Source organism: Populus alba, chromosome 19 (assembly GCF_005239225.2).
Source record: "Populus alba chromosome 19, ASM523922v2, whole genome shotgun sequence".
Taxonomy (NCBI): domain Eukaryota; kingdom Viridiplantae; phylum Streptophyta; class Magnoliopsida; order Malpighiales; family Salicaceae; genus Populus; species Populus alba.
In genome coordinates, this window is record NC_133302.1 from 5599451 (window position 1) to 5616023 (window position 16573).

General features: G+C 33.9%; 2 protein-coding genes and 2 long non-coding RNA genes across 4 annotated transcripts; 1 reads left to right on the forward strand and 3 right to left on the reverse strand.

Moving 5' to 3' along the window:
• Positions 1-2760: 2760 nt before the first annotated feature.
• On the reverse strand, positions 2761-3825 carry LOC140955093 (uncharacterized). The gene is made up of 3 exons (XR_012168783.1): positions 3720-3825; positions 3496-3575; positions 2761-3321 (listed from the first exon to the last, which is right to left on the reverse strand). It is a non-coding gene; the product is annotated as an uncharacterized lncRNA (long non-coding RNA).
• Positions 3826-5499: 1674 nt separating this feature from the next.
• LOC118031170 (uncharacterized) lies at positions 5500-7240 on the reverse strand. The gene is made up of 2 exons (XR_004684475.2): positions 7069-7240; positions 5500-6105 (listed from the first exon to the last, which is right to left on the reverse strand). It is a non-coding gene; the product is annotated as an uncharacterized lncRNA (long non-coding RNA).
• Positions 7241-9178: 1938 nt separating this feature from the next.
• LOC118031169 (probable disease resistance protein At4g27220) lies at positions 9179-13353 on the reverse strand. The gene is made up of 2 exons (XM_035035502.2): positions 13000-13353; positions 9179-12659 (listed from the first exon to the last, which is right to left on the reverse strand). Exon 2 carries the CDS (start codon positions 12651-12653, stop codon positions 9207-9209), a length of 3447 nt encoding a protein of 1148 aa, XP_034891393.1. The 5' UTR covers positions 12654-12659; positions 13000-13353; the 3' UTR covers positions 9179-9206.
• A 1855-nt stretch (positions 13354-15208) lies between these two features.
• Positions 15209-15988, forward strand: LOC140955028 (uncharacterized). The gene is made up of 3 exons (XM_073406553.1): positions 15209-15433; positions 15567-15650; positions 15698-15988. Exons 1-3 carry the CDS (start codon positions 15209-15211, stop codon positions 15986-15988), a joined length of 600 nt encoding a protein of 199 aa, XP_073262654.1.
• The last annotated feature ends 585 nt before the right edge of the window (positions 15989-16573 follow it).

Here is a 16573-nt window from a genome sequence, read left to right on the forward strand (position 1 = left end):
ACGTATCCTTTTCCAAGATTGTCTCCAGAATACTTCTGTCAATTGCTTGGAAAAGATAGTTCTTGGCTTTAAGATCCTTTAGCTTCCATGCATCAAGCTCTTTCTGTCTTCCTTCTGACAGTGGTTGTTCCCCAAGTGCTGGTTCTTCAAAACCAGTTTCAATTAAGCACCAATATTCCTTGCTGCGAAGAAAATTTTCCATGAGCATGCTCCAATGGTCATAGTGACCATCAAAACGTGGAATAGCTGGTTGCACAAAATGCCCTTCAGAAGACATTGCTCTCTTCACCTCTCTCTGTATAAAAACTCTCACAAAAGCTGCTGCTTTATTTTCAGTTCCCAGTGGGGGCTCTGATACCAGTTTGTTAACTACACGGCAACTATTGCAATATGCCAAGCAAAACTGGAATGGATAATTATTGAATAGAAATGTTAGCTATTAAATAGCCTTACAAAGATAACAGAAAGACCACAAATTCAGCCCACTATCTATGCTAACAGAAGTGGTAACGTGTACAATGGAAATAAGAAAAAGTCTTCCTAGTAAATAGGAACTTTATTTGCAGAACAAAGAATAATTCTTATCAAAAAGCAAATAACAATTATAAAAATAAAGATCAAAGTTAATATAAAAATTAAATTTTAAGAGATGAAATTGAAAAATAAATATTCAAAACAAAATATATATAGCAATCAAAAATTTAAGGACAAAATTTAATATAATCAACAAATAATATAATATTTCTAAATTTTTCACAACTTCTGAAAAGTATTTTCTGTCTAAATTTTTTAGAAAAACACTTTCTTGGAAACTAAGCTAATTTTTTTTTTACTGGAAAATGTTTTTCATTAACCAATTTTTCTAATAACAAATAAATACAAGAAAATTTAAAAAATAATTTTTTAGAAATCACTTTTCAAAAAATAAAGAAAGCCTTAAACTGTGAGAGATTCATAATAAGCATACTAAGCTTATTGAAATAAATTATTATGATAAAAATAAAAATAAAAATGCTTAAAAAAAAAAACAGAGAGACGCCGTGTTTCTCTATTGGTACATGCTAAAAGTCTGGTCATATTTATCTATTTATTTATTAAACAAGATTCTAAAGCCTATATTTAGATAAATTAGCAGAAAGGACAAAAACCCTATATAGTGCAAAAGGCCTATAAACTAGCCCAACAAATCATACCCTGAGAAACAAAAGCCAGAAACAAGCTACCTCAATTCTTGCTCCACCTGGCTAAGAAATGCAGCATGCCCACTTGGAATTATACATCCTCCAAATTCCATGGAAAATAATTGGTTGGAATTGTTTCCTGAGGAGTCATTTCAAAATTTGAAAATAAAAACAGAAAATAGATCCAGCAAATGATTCCAAATATCTTCTAAAAAGAACAACGAAATATGTTTTTTTATTTACCCGTAAGGAAAAATATTAATGGAAAAAATTAAAAAAAATCAATTTAAAAAAATATATAATAAATCAAAATCTAGACTTAAAATCTGACCCATATCAAATTCTTACATTTTGAAAAATATATACAGTGCAAACCATGCTACTTAAATTGTGTTTTTTAGAAAATAAATTATTATTTTTTTATTTTCAGATTGTTTTAATGTGTTGATATCATAAATAATTTTTAAAAAATAAAAAATATTATTTTAATATATTTTTAAATGAAAAATACTTTGAATTGCAATCACTCCTATAATCTCAAACATACCCTTATGATTTTCTTTCCAATTTGCACACTAATTCTCCATTAATACAAAGATTTTATTTTATTGTTGTCTGAGAAATTATCAACCAATAACTTTCTATTTTTTTCTAAGTTTTTGGGTGATTTTTTTATCTCATATCTATGAATTAAAAAGTAAATAAAATAAAATTTTGGATTAATATTAAAAATCAAAATCAAAATGCAAAATGCAAAATGCAAAAACTTCAGGGATCAAAATTTTAAAAAAACACACCTAGGCTGCTTTCTGTTTCAATATCATATTTGATCTTGGAAGTTTCAATTATTTTTAATGAATTAAATTGAACAAAATTTTGCCAAATCAAAAGGTAGCAGCGTGAAGCCCAGGAAATTCTACTACTTCTCGAGATAATAGTGACTTTGATGACAATTTTTAGCTAGGCCATGAAATGTACTTGTGCTAGTGATTCGTGTGAGTCCAAATCCGTGCCAAGGCATTTCCAGTCTCTACGAGAATATCCTCCCATTAAATTTTAACGTGTAAAAGACAGCCGAAAGGCTTCCCAGATTGACTGCAAGGAATCAAGAATTGTCCAACAAGTTGCAGTGGAAAATTATACGTAGACTTAGCTTTTTGACGATTAAAGTCTCCCCGTTGTGTCTTTCACGAAGGCCTTGGATAAGATTATAGATAGAAAATATTGAGCATTCCTTAGAATAAGCATTGAACTGGTGTTGATGAATAAGCAAAAATTAAGTCCAAGAATATTAAATATTGAACTGGTGTTGATGAATAAACCCCTATTTTGACTTTGCAGGGAAGTGCCAAGGCCAGGATTTGAGGCATTTGGCCTAGCAGTTTGATTTTGCAATCCTCGGACTTGGAGGTTATCCATCTGTGAACTATATATATACGAATGAAGTGATCATATTATAAAACCTTTCCATAATTGGTAGTCTCTCTTAAGCAGTAAAAGTTAATGGTATTAAAACACAACAGCTGGAAGTCAATCAGTACCTAGGCACGAAATTCTCTTGTTGCACGTTGTCTATGTTAGGAATTACAGCAGCTTGATCGACTTGTCCTTGATTAAGAAATTGAATCCTGAATCCAAAATCATTCGCAAGCATTATGAAGCATTACAAACTTATGATTATCTAGCTGGGTTCATGTTCAAGCTATGATGTTACTTTCCTCATTGAAAAACTATTTCTTTTTTTTTTACAGCAAATACTAAATATGAAAAATTGGATATTGGGGAGCAGGAAAAGAAGGTCCAGATTGATTGAAGCCACCATGTTGTGAAGTGGTTGCATTCGGTATCATATAGCCATGTCCCGGCTGAGGTTGATGAATAAAGGAGTTCTGATGCCTGAATAATATTCAAATAGTTAAACAAAGAACTGTTATTCTCACAAAAAAGAGAGATAGAGAGCTTAAAAAGACTTGGAAGATCCTCGACCTCGTCAATTTTGGTCAAGTTTATTGTTTTCATGATTAAAAAAGTGTATATTCGAGGTTAATACCATTGATTCATTGGAGGTTGAGGTCCAGGTAGCATCGCAGGCACTTGATTGCTCATAATTGGTAACTGATAAATAGTCCATTGTTGGTCCCTAAATTAGCAACATATGCATAATCGCTAGCTATTAATCCACTAAGCATTTTATATCATTTTAGCTTACCTATATTCAAACATGATGAATGTCAATATATTTTTAAAATAATGATGTTAAATAATGAACATTTGAACAAGAAGAAGAAGTTAAATAATGATGAATATTATGTACCTTGATGGAGTTTGAGGCCAATTTGGTTCATTTTGGTTGATCCATGATGATGATGTTCCATGTAAATCTCCCATTGTTGTCTGTTTGTTTAACAATAAACATTGTGAAGATGCTCGAGATAAATTCATACACGAAAACATAAAACTTTTTGATCCAATGGGTGATACAAACACTTGCTAATTCAATGGACATTGTAGCAAATTGGAGTAGGCATGAGTAATCACCATGGTTTGAGGAAATGAAGGTGGAAACAGAGTTGTTTGTTGAATACTATCGTTGATCACATTGTTCTGTCCACCTTGATCGTTGCATGATATGGAGCTTTCGTTGACTGGAACCTCCGGTGGTGGCCTGCTTCCATGGACAGTGACGACATTAATTTTTTTGGGAATATAGAGGATAAACAGAAGAATAACTAAAGTGCAAGCAATCATCTTCTGATAAAATATGCTTAAGAATGACGCACAAGAGAAGCTCAGATATATTGAATGAATCTTCTTGTGATTGAAAATCGAACTGATTCGATGTCAAGTTTGACATCATCCTCATTACAAGACGGTGGGACTCCTTCCATCTGAGGTTTAAAAAAGAACAGAAAGCACAGATTAGATGTGTGTGTGTGTGTCTATATATATATATATATATGACTTATTTATTTGTTAAAGAGATTCAGATGAAAAATAGGAAATATAAATGTTGCTGTTAATGATTTAATTATTTGTTTTAATGCTAAATTATTTGTCACTTGTTGTAAACAAGTTTAATGAAAGGTAATTAATTAATACTGATCAAGTTAATTCATGAATCAGTAAAAAACAATTTCATTGAATCATTATGTCAGAAAAATATTGGATAAAAATTAATGGCAGTCCCACTAATTGTAAAAGAAGAAGGTGAAACTAAAATAAAAAGTTTGTCGCATGTGTGCGGCATCGCTGCGAAAACATTCACTCTCAAATCGTTATCTAATGTGGCAAATTTGAGGAGACAAGAAATTCTTGTCTTTTATTAATGGAAAAATAGAATGGGAGTCGCCACCTAGTATTTTGATAACTAGAAAACCTAACTGGTCTCAGAGATCAGGTACGGGGATTGGTTGCGTAAAAGAAAAGTTTTAGCACCCCAAATATGTCCTACCTAAGGTAAGCTGCATTGTTTAATTGTTTGATAAAATTTAAGGTCTTGTCGTGTTTTTTAGTTGTTGGTTCGTCTATGGTTTAAGAAAAAAATCATCTTTAGTAAAGAGATCCTTATCTTATTGGGTATGACCTAATTGTTTTAACGTCAACAAAAAAATTTTAATATCCGGAATACGTCTTACATATAAGATCATAACCCTAGATATTAAAGGAAAACAAAATAAGTTTTTTGGAATTTTTGAAATATTGGCCTAGTTCTCGTGACTTTAATAAACTGGTTATTAAAGCCAAAATGCATATTAATACAAATTTTTGAATCTTTATTGTATGAAAATATGATATGATATGATTTTTTTTTTTGAAAGACTAGGCCGTATGCATGAAAACAAAAAATATATTTTTTATATTTTTGTCGAAAACCGGGTATTTTAATACCAAATTTGTATCTTAACAATATAAAAATACAAACCGATATTGATTAAAATACAATAAAAAATTTTCAGAAATCACTAATTTTTAAAAATATTTATTTTATTTTATTTTATTATAATTAATTTTTTTTTAGCTCGACCCAGCTCGGTTCATGTAGCTGAGCTGAACCCAACTGGTTTCTACCCGCAAGCGTGGGTGAACAATTCACGCACGCCTGCTATGGTGTAATTAATCTTCAAGTGCACGGTGTTTGTGCATTGTCTGAAAAATTGGAGAAGCTTACCTGGAAGCAACGAAGGCAACAACAAGCGACCTCAATCTTCTTCTTTTCGTTTGTAAATTCTGGTTCAACTGGTTTCCCTGTTTTCCTTTCCTATTCTTCTTTCTCCTCTCTCGTTCTCCCCACTGTCTCGTTCTTTTTCTTTTTTTTTTGCTGTGTTTCTGCCTTGTTCTTTTTTCTTTCCCTCTCTATGTCGTCTTTATCTCCCTCCTTCAACGTTCTCCCCTCTCTGCACTGACTTCGTGGTGGTGCTGCTGCGCTCGTTGGTTCACAGTGGCGGCTTCGCGGTTGCAGATGAAGATGACAGTGTGGAAGGGCTGATCCACCAACACCTCTCCTCTCTCCTTTCTTCCTCTTCTGTCCGTTCTCCCCCCTGTCTTTCCCCTCTCTCGCTGTCTTTTTTTCCCTGTCGTTCTTTGCTGTCTCGTTCCCTCTGTCCCCCCTCTGGTTTTTCTTCTCTCCCTCTCTGGTTCTCTCAAACGTCCCCTGGAGCTGCTGCCTGAAAATGAAGACGAAGTTGAGGGTGATCAGTGCTGTGATCGAGCGACGTTTTTTTCTTTCCTTCTGCTACTGTTTTCATTCCTGCACTCTTCTTCTTCTTTGTTTCTGATTTTCTGAAATGAAGAAGACGATGGCAACGCTGGTTCTGATCTCAATGATTTCCTCTGTTTACATTATTTCCTTCTGCTTTTCTGATCTTCTTTCTTCCCGGCTCCTCCCTCCTTTTCCTTCTCTCGTTCTCCCCTTTTATAGCCAAAACTGCATACGTTCAGGACCATTATTGCAGTTGTAACGGTAGAGAAATAATAGCTGTGAAACGTTCCCATAATCTGTGGCATTTGTTGCTGAAAACGGTTCCTGTTTGCTGAAACGGCTGCTTTGAAGAGGGTGATGAACAGTGTCGAAGGAAACGGCGCCGTTTCACAATTCAAATGAATATTTTGGATTCGGTCCCTGGTTGTTTTGACAAATTTGTAATCAAGCCCCCCGGATGAATTGTAATTGGATCCCTTGATTACAGCGTCGTTTCCGGTTTGGTCCTTGGTTTATGATTGTTTTATTTAAATCCCTAATTGACTACCAAACTTCAATAATTACGCAATTAAACCCCTGATTTGACCAAATCAACTCTTTAAAATTATAATTGGACTTCATAACTTTAATTACTTTCAATAAAAAACTAAATTGACTTAAAAAAATCAATTTTCTTACAATTAAACCCTCCATAAATTCGATTAAACCTTGGATAAAATTTAATTGAGTCCATAAACATTTTATTTTGGACTTTTCTTTCTCAACTTGAATTTTCTTTGTCAATAGGGCTCTTATCAGTAGAAAATATAACATTAAATTTCAATTCTTGTATTTTTGAACCTCCTCAACCAATTCCTAGGCATTTATGGACGTTCTAGCGTCCTTTTCTCACTCCTGTTATTATTATTATTTTTATTCCTTCTGAATTTTTTTATTTTTTTATTTTTTGTATGAAACCTAAAAATGAATAACAACAAAGTTAAAAACAGCAAAGAATTTTGAAAAGATAAAAACAATGAGTTCAAGGTTTACGGTTATATAATTTAGTATGAACACCACAGGGCATGGATTATAAAATCCGAGAAAAAGATCGATTTATTTATCATGGATTTCTTTAAAGATTCAAACCATATATAGTTACATATAGAAAAACAAAAACACCAACAAGATGAAGTACAAATAATTTACCTGGATTCAAGATGTTCTTCAAGTGCTAGCTGGTTTGCTTGAGCAGTGATCAGCCAAAAGAAAAGGAAGAGAAATCACAGATCAGAGAAGAATATATGGCTTAGAAAAATAATAAAGTTGCAGTTAACATAAACTAGTTCGTACTGATCATGGGCTGTGGAAAGGAAAATAGGGAATTCTATTGTGAGATGAGATGTGACGTGGAAGAGAATGTTAGGTCAGCTAAATAATAATTAAAAGAGTTAACGTGTGGACCCACCCCAATGTTCAAACTTTGAAGGAGCTGCCATGAACATGTAAACAGTAAACACATGAATATGAGAAAGAACAGCATATTTCTTCATGTGTGAAGTTGTTTCTGATAATATTTTTTATTTAAAAATATATTAAAATATTATTTTAATTTTTTTTAATATCAACATATTCAAATAATTCAAAAAAAATAAAAAATAATAAAAATTTTAAAAAAAAATCACTGCGACTGTAAAGACAAACCAACTATGACTATGCTAGTAGGTGTGAGATTGATAGCAAAGACGAAAGCATACCAATACAACAATCACATTCTCAAATATTCGAATTTTAAAAAAACATATCGAAATATAGTTTTAAAGTTGTGTCAAATGTAGAATGCTTTAATTAATACGAGGAAACTCTTGTTTATAATATAGTTTTATACAGGGACCGTTATAAATAATTTGGTATTATAATAATAATTGTTTTTTAAGTATTTTTTATTTAAAAATATACTTCTATTTCTAATTTATAAATATAATATGATACAAATAGTAATCATGGATATAGTAAAATTTATTTCTGAGATTAACATATTAAAACAATATAAAAATATCTAAAAAATAATTTTAAAAAAAATTAAATTTTAATTTAAAAAAATTATTTATTTGCCTGGTGGGCTTCCTCGGTACACCACGCTGCACTTCCTTAAATGAAAATATTAAAGTCAGTGTGTGCATCAGACCTCATCCTCAATTGACTCCGATTGTTGAAATAACTTAATCTTCTAATAAAGTTTGTTTTTGAATATAAATTCTATCCTTACTAAATTATTAGGAAGTAACATTATAACATTTTTAAGTCTGCTTAATTTATTTGGTTTAAGATACTATTTTAATATAGTATTAGATATTTAATAACTTACGAGTTACTTATTAAGATAATTCAGATTAATTATTTTTATTAAAATAATATTATTTCATTTATTTCTATTAACATTGCTAGATATGAAGTAGTTTAGTTTGATTAGATGATTCAATTACAAATCCAATATAAATTAAGGTTAAAATTTTGAGTTCTTTAAAATAAATCATCAAACTAGACAGGTTTAACAACTAATATATATATATATATATATATTATTCAACCAAATAATTGCTTGTGACATATATGTGGCGAGCTTCCTAGTATTAAAAATTTAAGATTATCAAATAATTAAACTTTTTATCTAAACCAATAAATTATTTAATCTTAATTATTTAAAAATATTTTAAATTTTAAAATTATATTTCATCACGTCTCTCATGATCCCCGTTGTGTCAAAAACAAATTGCCTAAAATTTAGGCTTTAGCAGTTCCTTTTTTGAAATCCTCATTAGTGAAATTTCACGACTGCTTTAGCAGTTCCTTTTTTATGTGCTTTCATCTTAAACTCGTGACCAAAAGGTAAAACACAATTTATTTTAGATTTATAATTAAAAATAAAAAAGATAATAATTATAGGGATAGAATTTTAAAAAATCACGCATATGCTACTTTCTAGTTTTAGTATTAAATTTGGAATTTAAAAAATGTGTTTATGAATATGGTAGTTTCAGGTTTAGAAACCAAAACTGTCATATTCATACTCTCTCTTGGACATTTTAAAAATGTGTGTAGAAGAATACTTTCACTAATTATTTATAATATTAGGTTACTTTAATGATAAATCAATATAGTATTTTTTTTTTATGTTTTGGATTTTCATCTTGGGGAAACTCAATAGGATGAAAATAAAATATTAATCAAACTTAAAATTATAATTGTTTATCCATCGAGTTAAAAAAAAAAAAAAAACAATTCAGTAGTCTTTAATGAAATAAAAAAATGAAAAATGTTATTTATGTAATTGTAAGCATACTATATTATATTACTTTACAAAAGGGACGAAGGACATCCTTTGCATTAGGATGCTCCCACTCCACTACTGACTCCCACCATTGTCTTGGACATGCTATGATTTTTTTAAGAGATGGGGGAGGAGATGGCTGGCCATTTTCAAGCAACGGAAGACAAATTGGTATCCTCTTCAGCTTCTCACAAGATGTTACAGTAATATCTTTAAGAGAATTACAAATCAGTTTTGCACTGCAAATGCTTTTCAGTTCTGGTAAGCAAACCAATTCCAGAGTTATTAACTTTGGGAGAATGACTTCCGTGATGGAATTGGAGCTGCTGCTTTCTTCATCTGTTGTTCCTATTATCTCCTCCATTTCATAACAGGAACACACTTCAATCCTTCTCAGGTTTACGAGGTTTGGCAGCAACACAAGCGGGAACAGCTTCTTCATACTTTTACACTTATAACAAAAAAACTCTTTAAGACCAGAAAATGTACCGTTACATGATGGCAATCGTGGTGGAGCAGAGCAGAACCAAGAAGATGAAACCAAGCTCTCCATGTTATAGCATTCCCGAATGTTGATGCGCTCCAGTTCAGTTGCATTCTCTAATGACAAAACATCACATAAACTTCTTGCATCGATGCATTCACAAATCAGTTCTTGAATGCCATTTAAGAACTTGACCTGAAAATCTCTATCTTCGTTGATACTCAAATTACCCAACACAACTGTTTTACTTGGAAAACTTCCGATGCCATATCCATATCTTCTCTCTCCTACTAAAATCTTGCATGTGCTTAATGATAGGATCCCATCCCGAGATCTGAGAGACTCCACGAAGTCAGAAAAACCTTCGAAATGGCACTCCAAAGTTTCCAAATTTCTCAAGGATCCTACTTCCTTTCCTTTAACTGTCATCCGAGCATTTCCTTTAACTGTTATCGGAGCATTCGTAAACTCTTCTAGTACAAAGACTTGCAGGTGGGAGAGTTTTAGTAATATCCCACTAGGAAACTCCTTTTCACCACATCTATTCATTCTAAGATACCTCAGGTTGGTTAGGCATTCCATTCCTTGTGGCATCTTTTCAAGTGTAGTGCAAGAGAGATCCAACCTATTCAGTGCCCTGAGCTTCTTTAATGATGGAACACGTCTTAATTTCTTACAATCATTGAGCAATAATGCTGTAAGACTCACCAAATCAGAGACAGAGTCTGGCAAGTTTTCAATACCTGTCCAAGACAGATCGAGGACCTTGAGCCCATGCAATTGCTTGAAAAATGAATCAGCAATAAATCGCAACCAACGATTTTTACATAGCAATAGAGTTGATAGATTGGGACACCTGGGTGAATAGCTGCAAGGAATTTCTCCGATCATGTTTCTCATTAGTGAAACCATTGTCAGATTCTCCGTCCACTGCTCTGCATCTGGCAACTCTTTTAATTGCGCACCTGCTTTAACCATGACTTTATAGTTGTCTTGTAGTATATGGATGGTCATATCCCTAATCAAGTCATGCATCTTGACACGTCTACTACCATCACCATCCATCTTGACACGTCTACTACCATCACCATCCATTTTAGCATTTTCCAATAGGCAGACATTTTCAAGTTTATTAAGCATCGTGTGGCCCTCATCAAATGCATCTCCCCTGCTCCTCATTCCTTTAATTATTCCCTCATCGATCAAATAACCTATCAACTGCTCCCTTTGAATCTCACCATCTTCAGGGAATAATGCACAGTATAAGAGACATTGTTGTAGTGCTAAATCACCTAACCGATCATAACTAAACCTCAATAACTTGAATACCTTCTCATCCATGTCCCTAAATTCTGATTCTCTCAATTTCTTCAATGTATTCCTCCAATCATGTAGATCATCCACTCCCCTCAAGCTTCCTGCCATTGTAATAATTCCCAACGGCAAACCATCACATTCTCTAGCAATAGCTTTTGCAATTCGTTCCACTTCTGGTAAAAGTGTGATGTCATGTCCAAGTTTCTTCATGAATAAAGTCCAAGCTTCTCCCTCGAAAAGTGGCTTCACTTTTATTTTGGGGTGGCAAGCCATCTGATGACAAACTATTTTTGATCGAGTTGTCATAATCAGCTTGCATCCTTTCAACGGGACAGGAATTCCCACTTCCTCAAGCTCAAAATTGTTCCACAAATCATCTAAAATGAGAATCCATTTTCGTTTCTTCCTTAGTTTTTCTGACAATTTAGCAGCTCTATGCAGATCATCATCTTCGCTTGAAAGGTCTAGATGAAGACGTTTAGCAATAAGATTCTGCAATCTATTAATGCTGAAATCTTGAGATACAATCACCCACCAAACATGATCACAAATATCTCGTCTTTGTAGAAGCTCATTATGAACATGTTTTAGTATTGTTGTTTTACCAACTCCTCCCATTCCATAAATACCAATGGTTGAGACTTCATCATCCATTAACAGAGACCATATCACCTTTGTATTCTCTTCAAATGCTTGACCCACTGGCTTTGTAGAGCTAGTAGGTAATGGAACTCCTCTAGTCTCACTTGTGTTGTATTTAAGGCTTATAGAAGATCTAGCTCCTGCGCCAGCCTGCACTAATCTTCCACTATTCTCCATATCCTCCTCCACTGGTTCTGTCCTCACTCTAACCATGTTCTGCACATCATTCATAATGACATCATTGTTTATTGATGGAGCAAATAGGTGGTCGTAATATCTTCCATGATCAAGACACAATGGATCCGTTGGTTGGGATGAATCTCCTCGAGGCTCATTAGCTTGATTAATTGATGGCCTCTCACAAGAGCCACCTCTCTCCAGATGCTGCACTTGTTCTGTTCTCGGTACAGTTTCAAATGCATCATGCAGACGCTCCACATCCTCGTCTTCCTGCATTAAATAGGTAGAGATTTCATTCAGCTTCGCCTTTGAAAGGGCAGAGTGTATCTGAACCCAAGTACCATCAGCAAATTGATCCACTAAATCTGTTCTTTGCGTTGCTTCTCCTCTATTCTCATGAGCATCAACTCTGAGTCTCCAAGGAGAGACACTTCTGTCAACATGCTGAAAAGATCCTTCACCAGTGTATTCCATACCATTTGCCGCTTCTAAACGCGAATGAATTCTCTCACGCCCAACACCTTGTGCCAAATTAACAAGTACTGCATTGTCTTGTTCTTGTGGACAGGTGGAAATGGCATAATCATTAACATTGCTTGAACTTGCTATGCCTTTATGTCTTTTGTAGCCACCACGCATAGCTAGAAAGGCTGCTTCTTGAACTTCGTTAGGCACCTGACCACAAATGCCAACACCATGCCCTCTCTCTCCCGAAAAATGCCATTTGATCCTCGAAATGGAAGTACCATTGGCAAATAAATGCCCACAAAACTTACACTTCATGCTTCCATCATTCATATCTTCAACTTCCTTCCAAAACGGATCATCTGATCTAACCATTTTGTCCTACAGATAAAAAGGGTAATAATATTGAATAAAAATTAATGGAAGTACATTAATTGGAAAAGGAAGGTTGAAACTAAAATAATAAGTTACAAACAGCGAAGAAACTAATAAGAAAAAACAATGAATTCAAGGTTAACTTGGGGTCCATTTAGTATGAACTGCACAAGGCATGGATTGTTACAACTGAGAAAGATCAAATTATTTATTTTTGGAAACTGTTGATGATCCTATCTCCAAAGTTTCTCATTATAATTTCTACAACTTGTGTTTTCCTTGAAAGATTCAAACCAGAGTTACATGTGAAAAACAAAATGAAGAAGATGGATTATAAATAATTTACCTGGATTCAATTGTGCTTCAAGTGCTGGTTTGCTTAAGCAGTATTCAGCAAAAAAAGACAAGAACAGAGAAGAATATACGGTTTAAAAATAAGAAGGAAGTTGCAAGATGTCGAGCTCCAGATGATTCGATTCAATCAGAAAAGGAAGCACTGATCATCAGAAAGGTTTAAGAAATTTGATGTGGGAAATTGGGAAATCAATGGTATAATGAGATGAGATTTGGAAGAGAATGTTACAGTAGCAAAGACTATTGTAATTGTTTGACAAGAAGGAAGTTGGTAGGAAGGAAGCCACAAAATTTCACCTACCAGAGATTATATTATAAGATATGGCAAGTTACTGTACACCTCAAATTTTCTTTTCTTTTGTCTAGCGCTGCATATAATTGAAAACTTCAACAAAAGAATCAGAAGCTAATTGCTGTCTGAGTTAACGTGTGGACCCACCCCATTGTTGATACTTTGGAAAAAGCTGGCCTGAAAATGTAAGAGCCTGAAGCTTAGCTTCAAGAGCTGTAGCAAATTATTGACCGTCATTAGCTGATCCACTCCAACTTCCATTCCCTAAAAATTTAACGAAGAACAACATTAGCACAAAAAAAAAAAAAAATCTTGCTTAGGGGTACTGAAACTACCGTTTTATATATAACTAAAGAAATTTTACTTATGATTACCTACTTAGTTCACACCTTGAGCTTGAGAGATCAGGCAGAAACACAAGTTTGATCGCTCCCATAAAGGTTCAAAAACTGCTTTTCCTAGTTAGCATTTCCATGAGCAGTAAGCGTCCTATCCGTTTTGGATTTACAACTAGTTTCGTTGCCCACGCTTAGTTTCGAGGTGTCAGCAACGTTCTTCTGAGCATAAATTCTTCTTTAAAACAAAAGGCGTATATGGTTATTGTATGGCATAATCCTGCAAAGTGTGAGTGCTTATTTGCCTCTATGACATGGATATGGCTTAGAAATTATAGAGAATCTCTGAGTTCCAGTTTTGTATATATCTTGGCATGCTTCTCATTAGTGAAAAAGCTAAATGCAATTTATTGCACGCTGCTAGTTGGGATATACAGAACTCAGTTCAACCCAGCAAGTCGCTGCATCAGAGTTAAAACTCCATAGCAGTCAGCACAATCTATGATGATAAAATTGAAAACAAAACAATCAACGACTAAAATTAAAAAAAATGCATCTAAGGCTTAGAAAAAACTGAGATAAAAACACTATTTTTCTCTCTTCATACATGGTAGAAGCCTGAGCATATTTATTTATTTTTAATTTTAATTTTAATAATAGTTGTGTTCTTTCTACCCCAAGAAATCAAGAACGCTAATTTCATTAAACAAGATTCTAAAGCCCATATTTAGATAAATTAGAAGAAAGGACTCCAACCCTAGCGCAAAAAGACCTATAAACTAGCCTAACAAATCATACCCAGAGAAGCAATATGTTTATTGACATAAATAATTCTAAATTTAATAAGTCTATTTAATAAAAAAAAAAAAAAATTGAGCTAGCTTGTTTCTAGCTTTTGCTTCTCTGGGTATGATTTGTTAGGCTAGTTTATGTTGAAGTTTTAGAATTCTCAATTAGTTATTTGTTCTGTTAATAATGTCCTAGTTTATAGGACAATTTGTTGTTATTTGATTCAGTCTTATATTCACTTACACGTTCTTAGGAGTGGGATATGTAGAGTTGGTTTTTCTGTTATATTTCTTTTTCCTGTAACAGGCTATAAAGCCATTGCTTATGCAATCAATAATATTATCTTTTTCAGTCATCAAAACCTGTAACTTTATTCTGAGATCTAACATTTGGTATCAGAGCTTCATCATAGAGGCCTAATTGAGTTATTTTAAGAAACTGCAGTTTCTTGAGGAAGAAGCAAGAGTAAGAGCTTAGCAACAGCAAGAAGTATCAGAAACTCATGGCAACAGAGAACAACAGCAGCTTTGTTCAGCCAGCAATACCAAGATTCGATGGTCATTATGACCATTGGGCCATGCTCATGGAAAACTTTCTTAGATCAAAGGAATACTGGGAATTGATAGAGAATGGGATTCCTGCAACTGAAAGAGGCACAACGAAAGAGTACTGATGACCATAAATTAAAAGATTTGAAAGTCAAGAACTATCTATTCCAAGCTATAGATAGGACTATTATTGAGACCATACTCAATAAGGAAACTGCAAAGGCTATCTAGGATTCAATGCGACTGAAGTATCAAGGCTCTACCAAGGTTAAACGTACTCAGCTACAAGCTTTGAGGAGAGAGTTCGAAATCCTTGGCATGAAGGAAGGTGAAAAAATTGATGAGTATTTTGCCAGGACATTGACTATTGCAAACAAGATGAAGGCGCATGGAGAAAGGATGGAGCAAACCATAATCATTGAAAAAATCTTAAGATCAATGACTCTCAAGTTCAATTATGTCGTTTGTTCCATAGAAGAGTCCAATGACCTCTCTATCATGACCATAGATGAGCTTCAAAGTAGCTTGTTAGTTCATGAACAGAGGATGTAAGGCTAAAAGGAAGAAGAACATGCTTTAAACATCACCAATTCAGAAAGGAGTGGAGGAAGATACAAACACAAAGTTGAAGGGAGAAGAAGATCTCGTGGAGATTTCAGAGGCAGAGGCCTGGGCATGGGTACGCAATCCTTCAACAAAGCCTTGGTTCAATGCTATAATTTCCAGAAACTAGGACATTTCCAATATGAATGTCCTAGTGGGGAGAAAGGTGCAAATTACGCTGAATTAGATGAAGAAGAAGAGATGTTTCTTATGGCATATGTGGAGGAAAACCAATCAACGAGAGAGAATGTATGGTTTCTTGACTCAGGCTGCAGCAACCACATGTGTGGAATCAAGGATTGGTTTTTTGATCTTGATGAAACGTTCAGGCAATCGGTGAAGCTTGGAGATAATTCAAGAATGTTGGCTATGGGAAAAGGACATGCCAAGCTTCATATAAATGGATTAACTTAGGTGATAACCGAAGTCTATTTTATACCTGAGTTAAGAAATAATCTCTTAAGCATTGGTCAGCTTCAAGAAAAGAACTTATCTATTCTCATCCAGCATGGCATGTGTAATATTTATCATCCTAGAAGAGGCTTAATTATACAAACACAGATGTCAGCCAACAGAATGTTTGTCGTACTTGCTTCTATAATCTCTCCAACTTCAACCTGTCTTCAAATCACATCTGAAGATAACACACAATTGTGGCACTGTCGGTATGGACACTTAAATTTCAAGGGATTGAGAACTTTGCACTATAAGGAGATGGTCAGAGGCTTGCCAATGCTCAAAGCTTCATCGAAAGTGTGTGATGACTATATGATTGGGAAGCAACATCGAGAAGCAATACCAAAGAAAAGCTTGAGGAGGGCATCTAAGCAGCTTCAACTGGTCCATGCAAATATTTGTGGACCTATCTTACCGAAATCAAACAGTGGCAAAAGGTATATAATCACTTTTATTGATGATTATAGTAGAAAGACTTGGGCATATTTTATGTCTGAAAAATCTGAAGCATTAGCCATGTTTAAGAAGTATAAGTTATTTGTG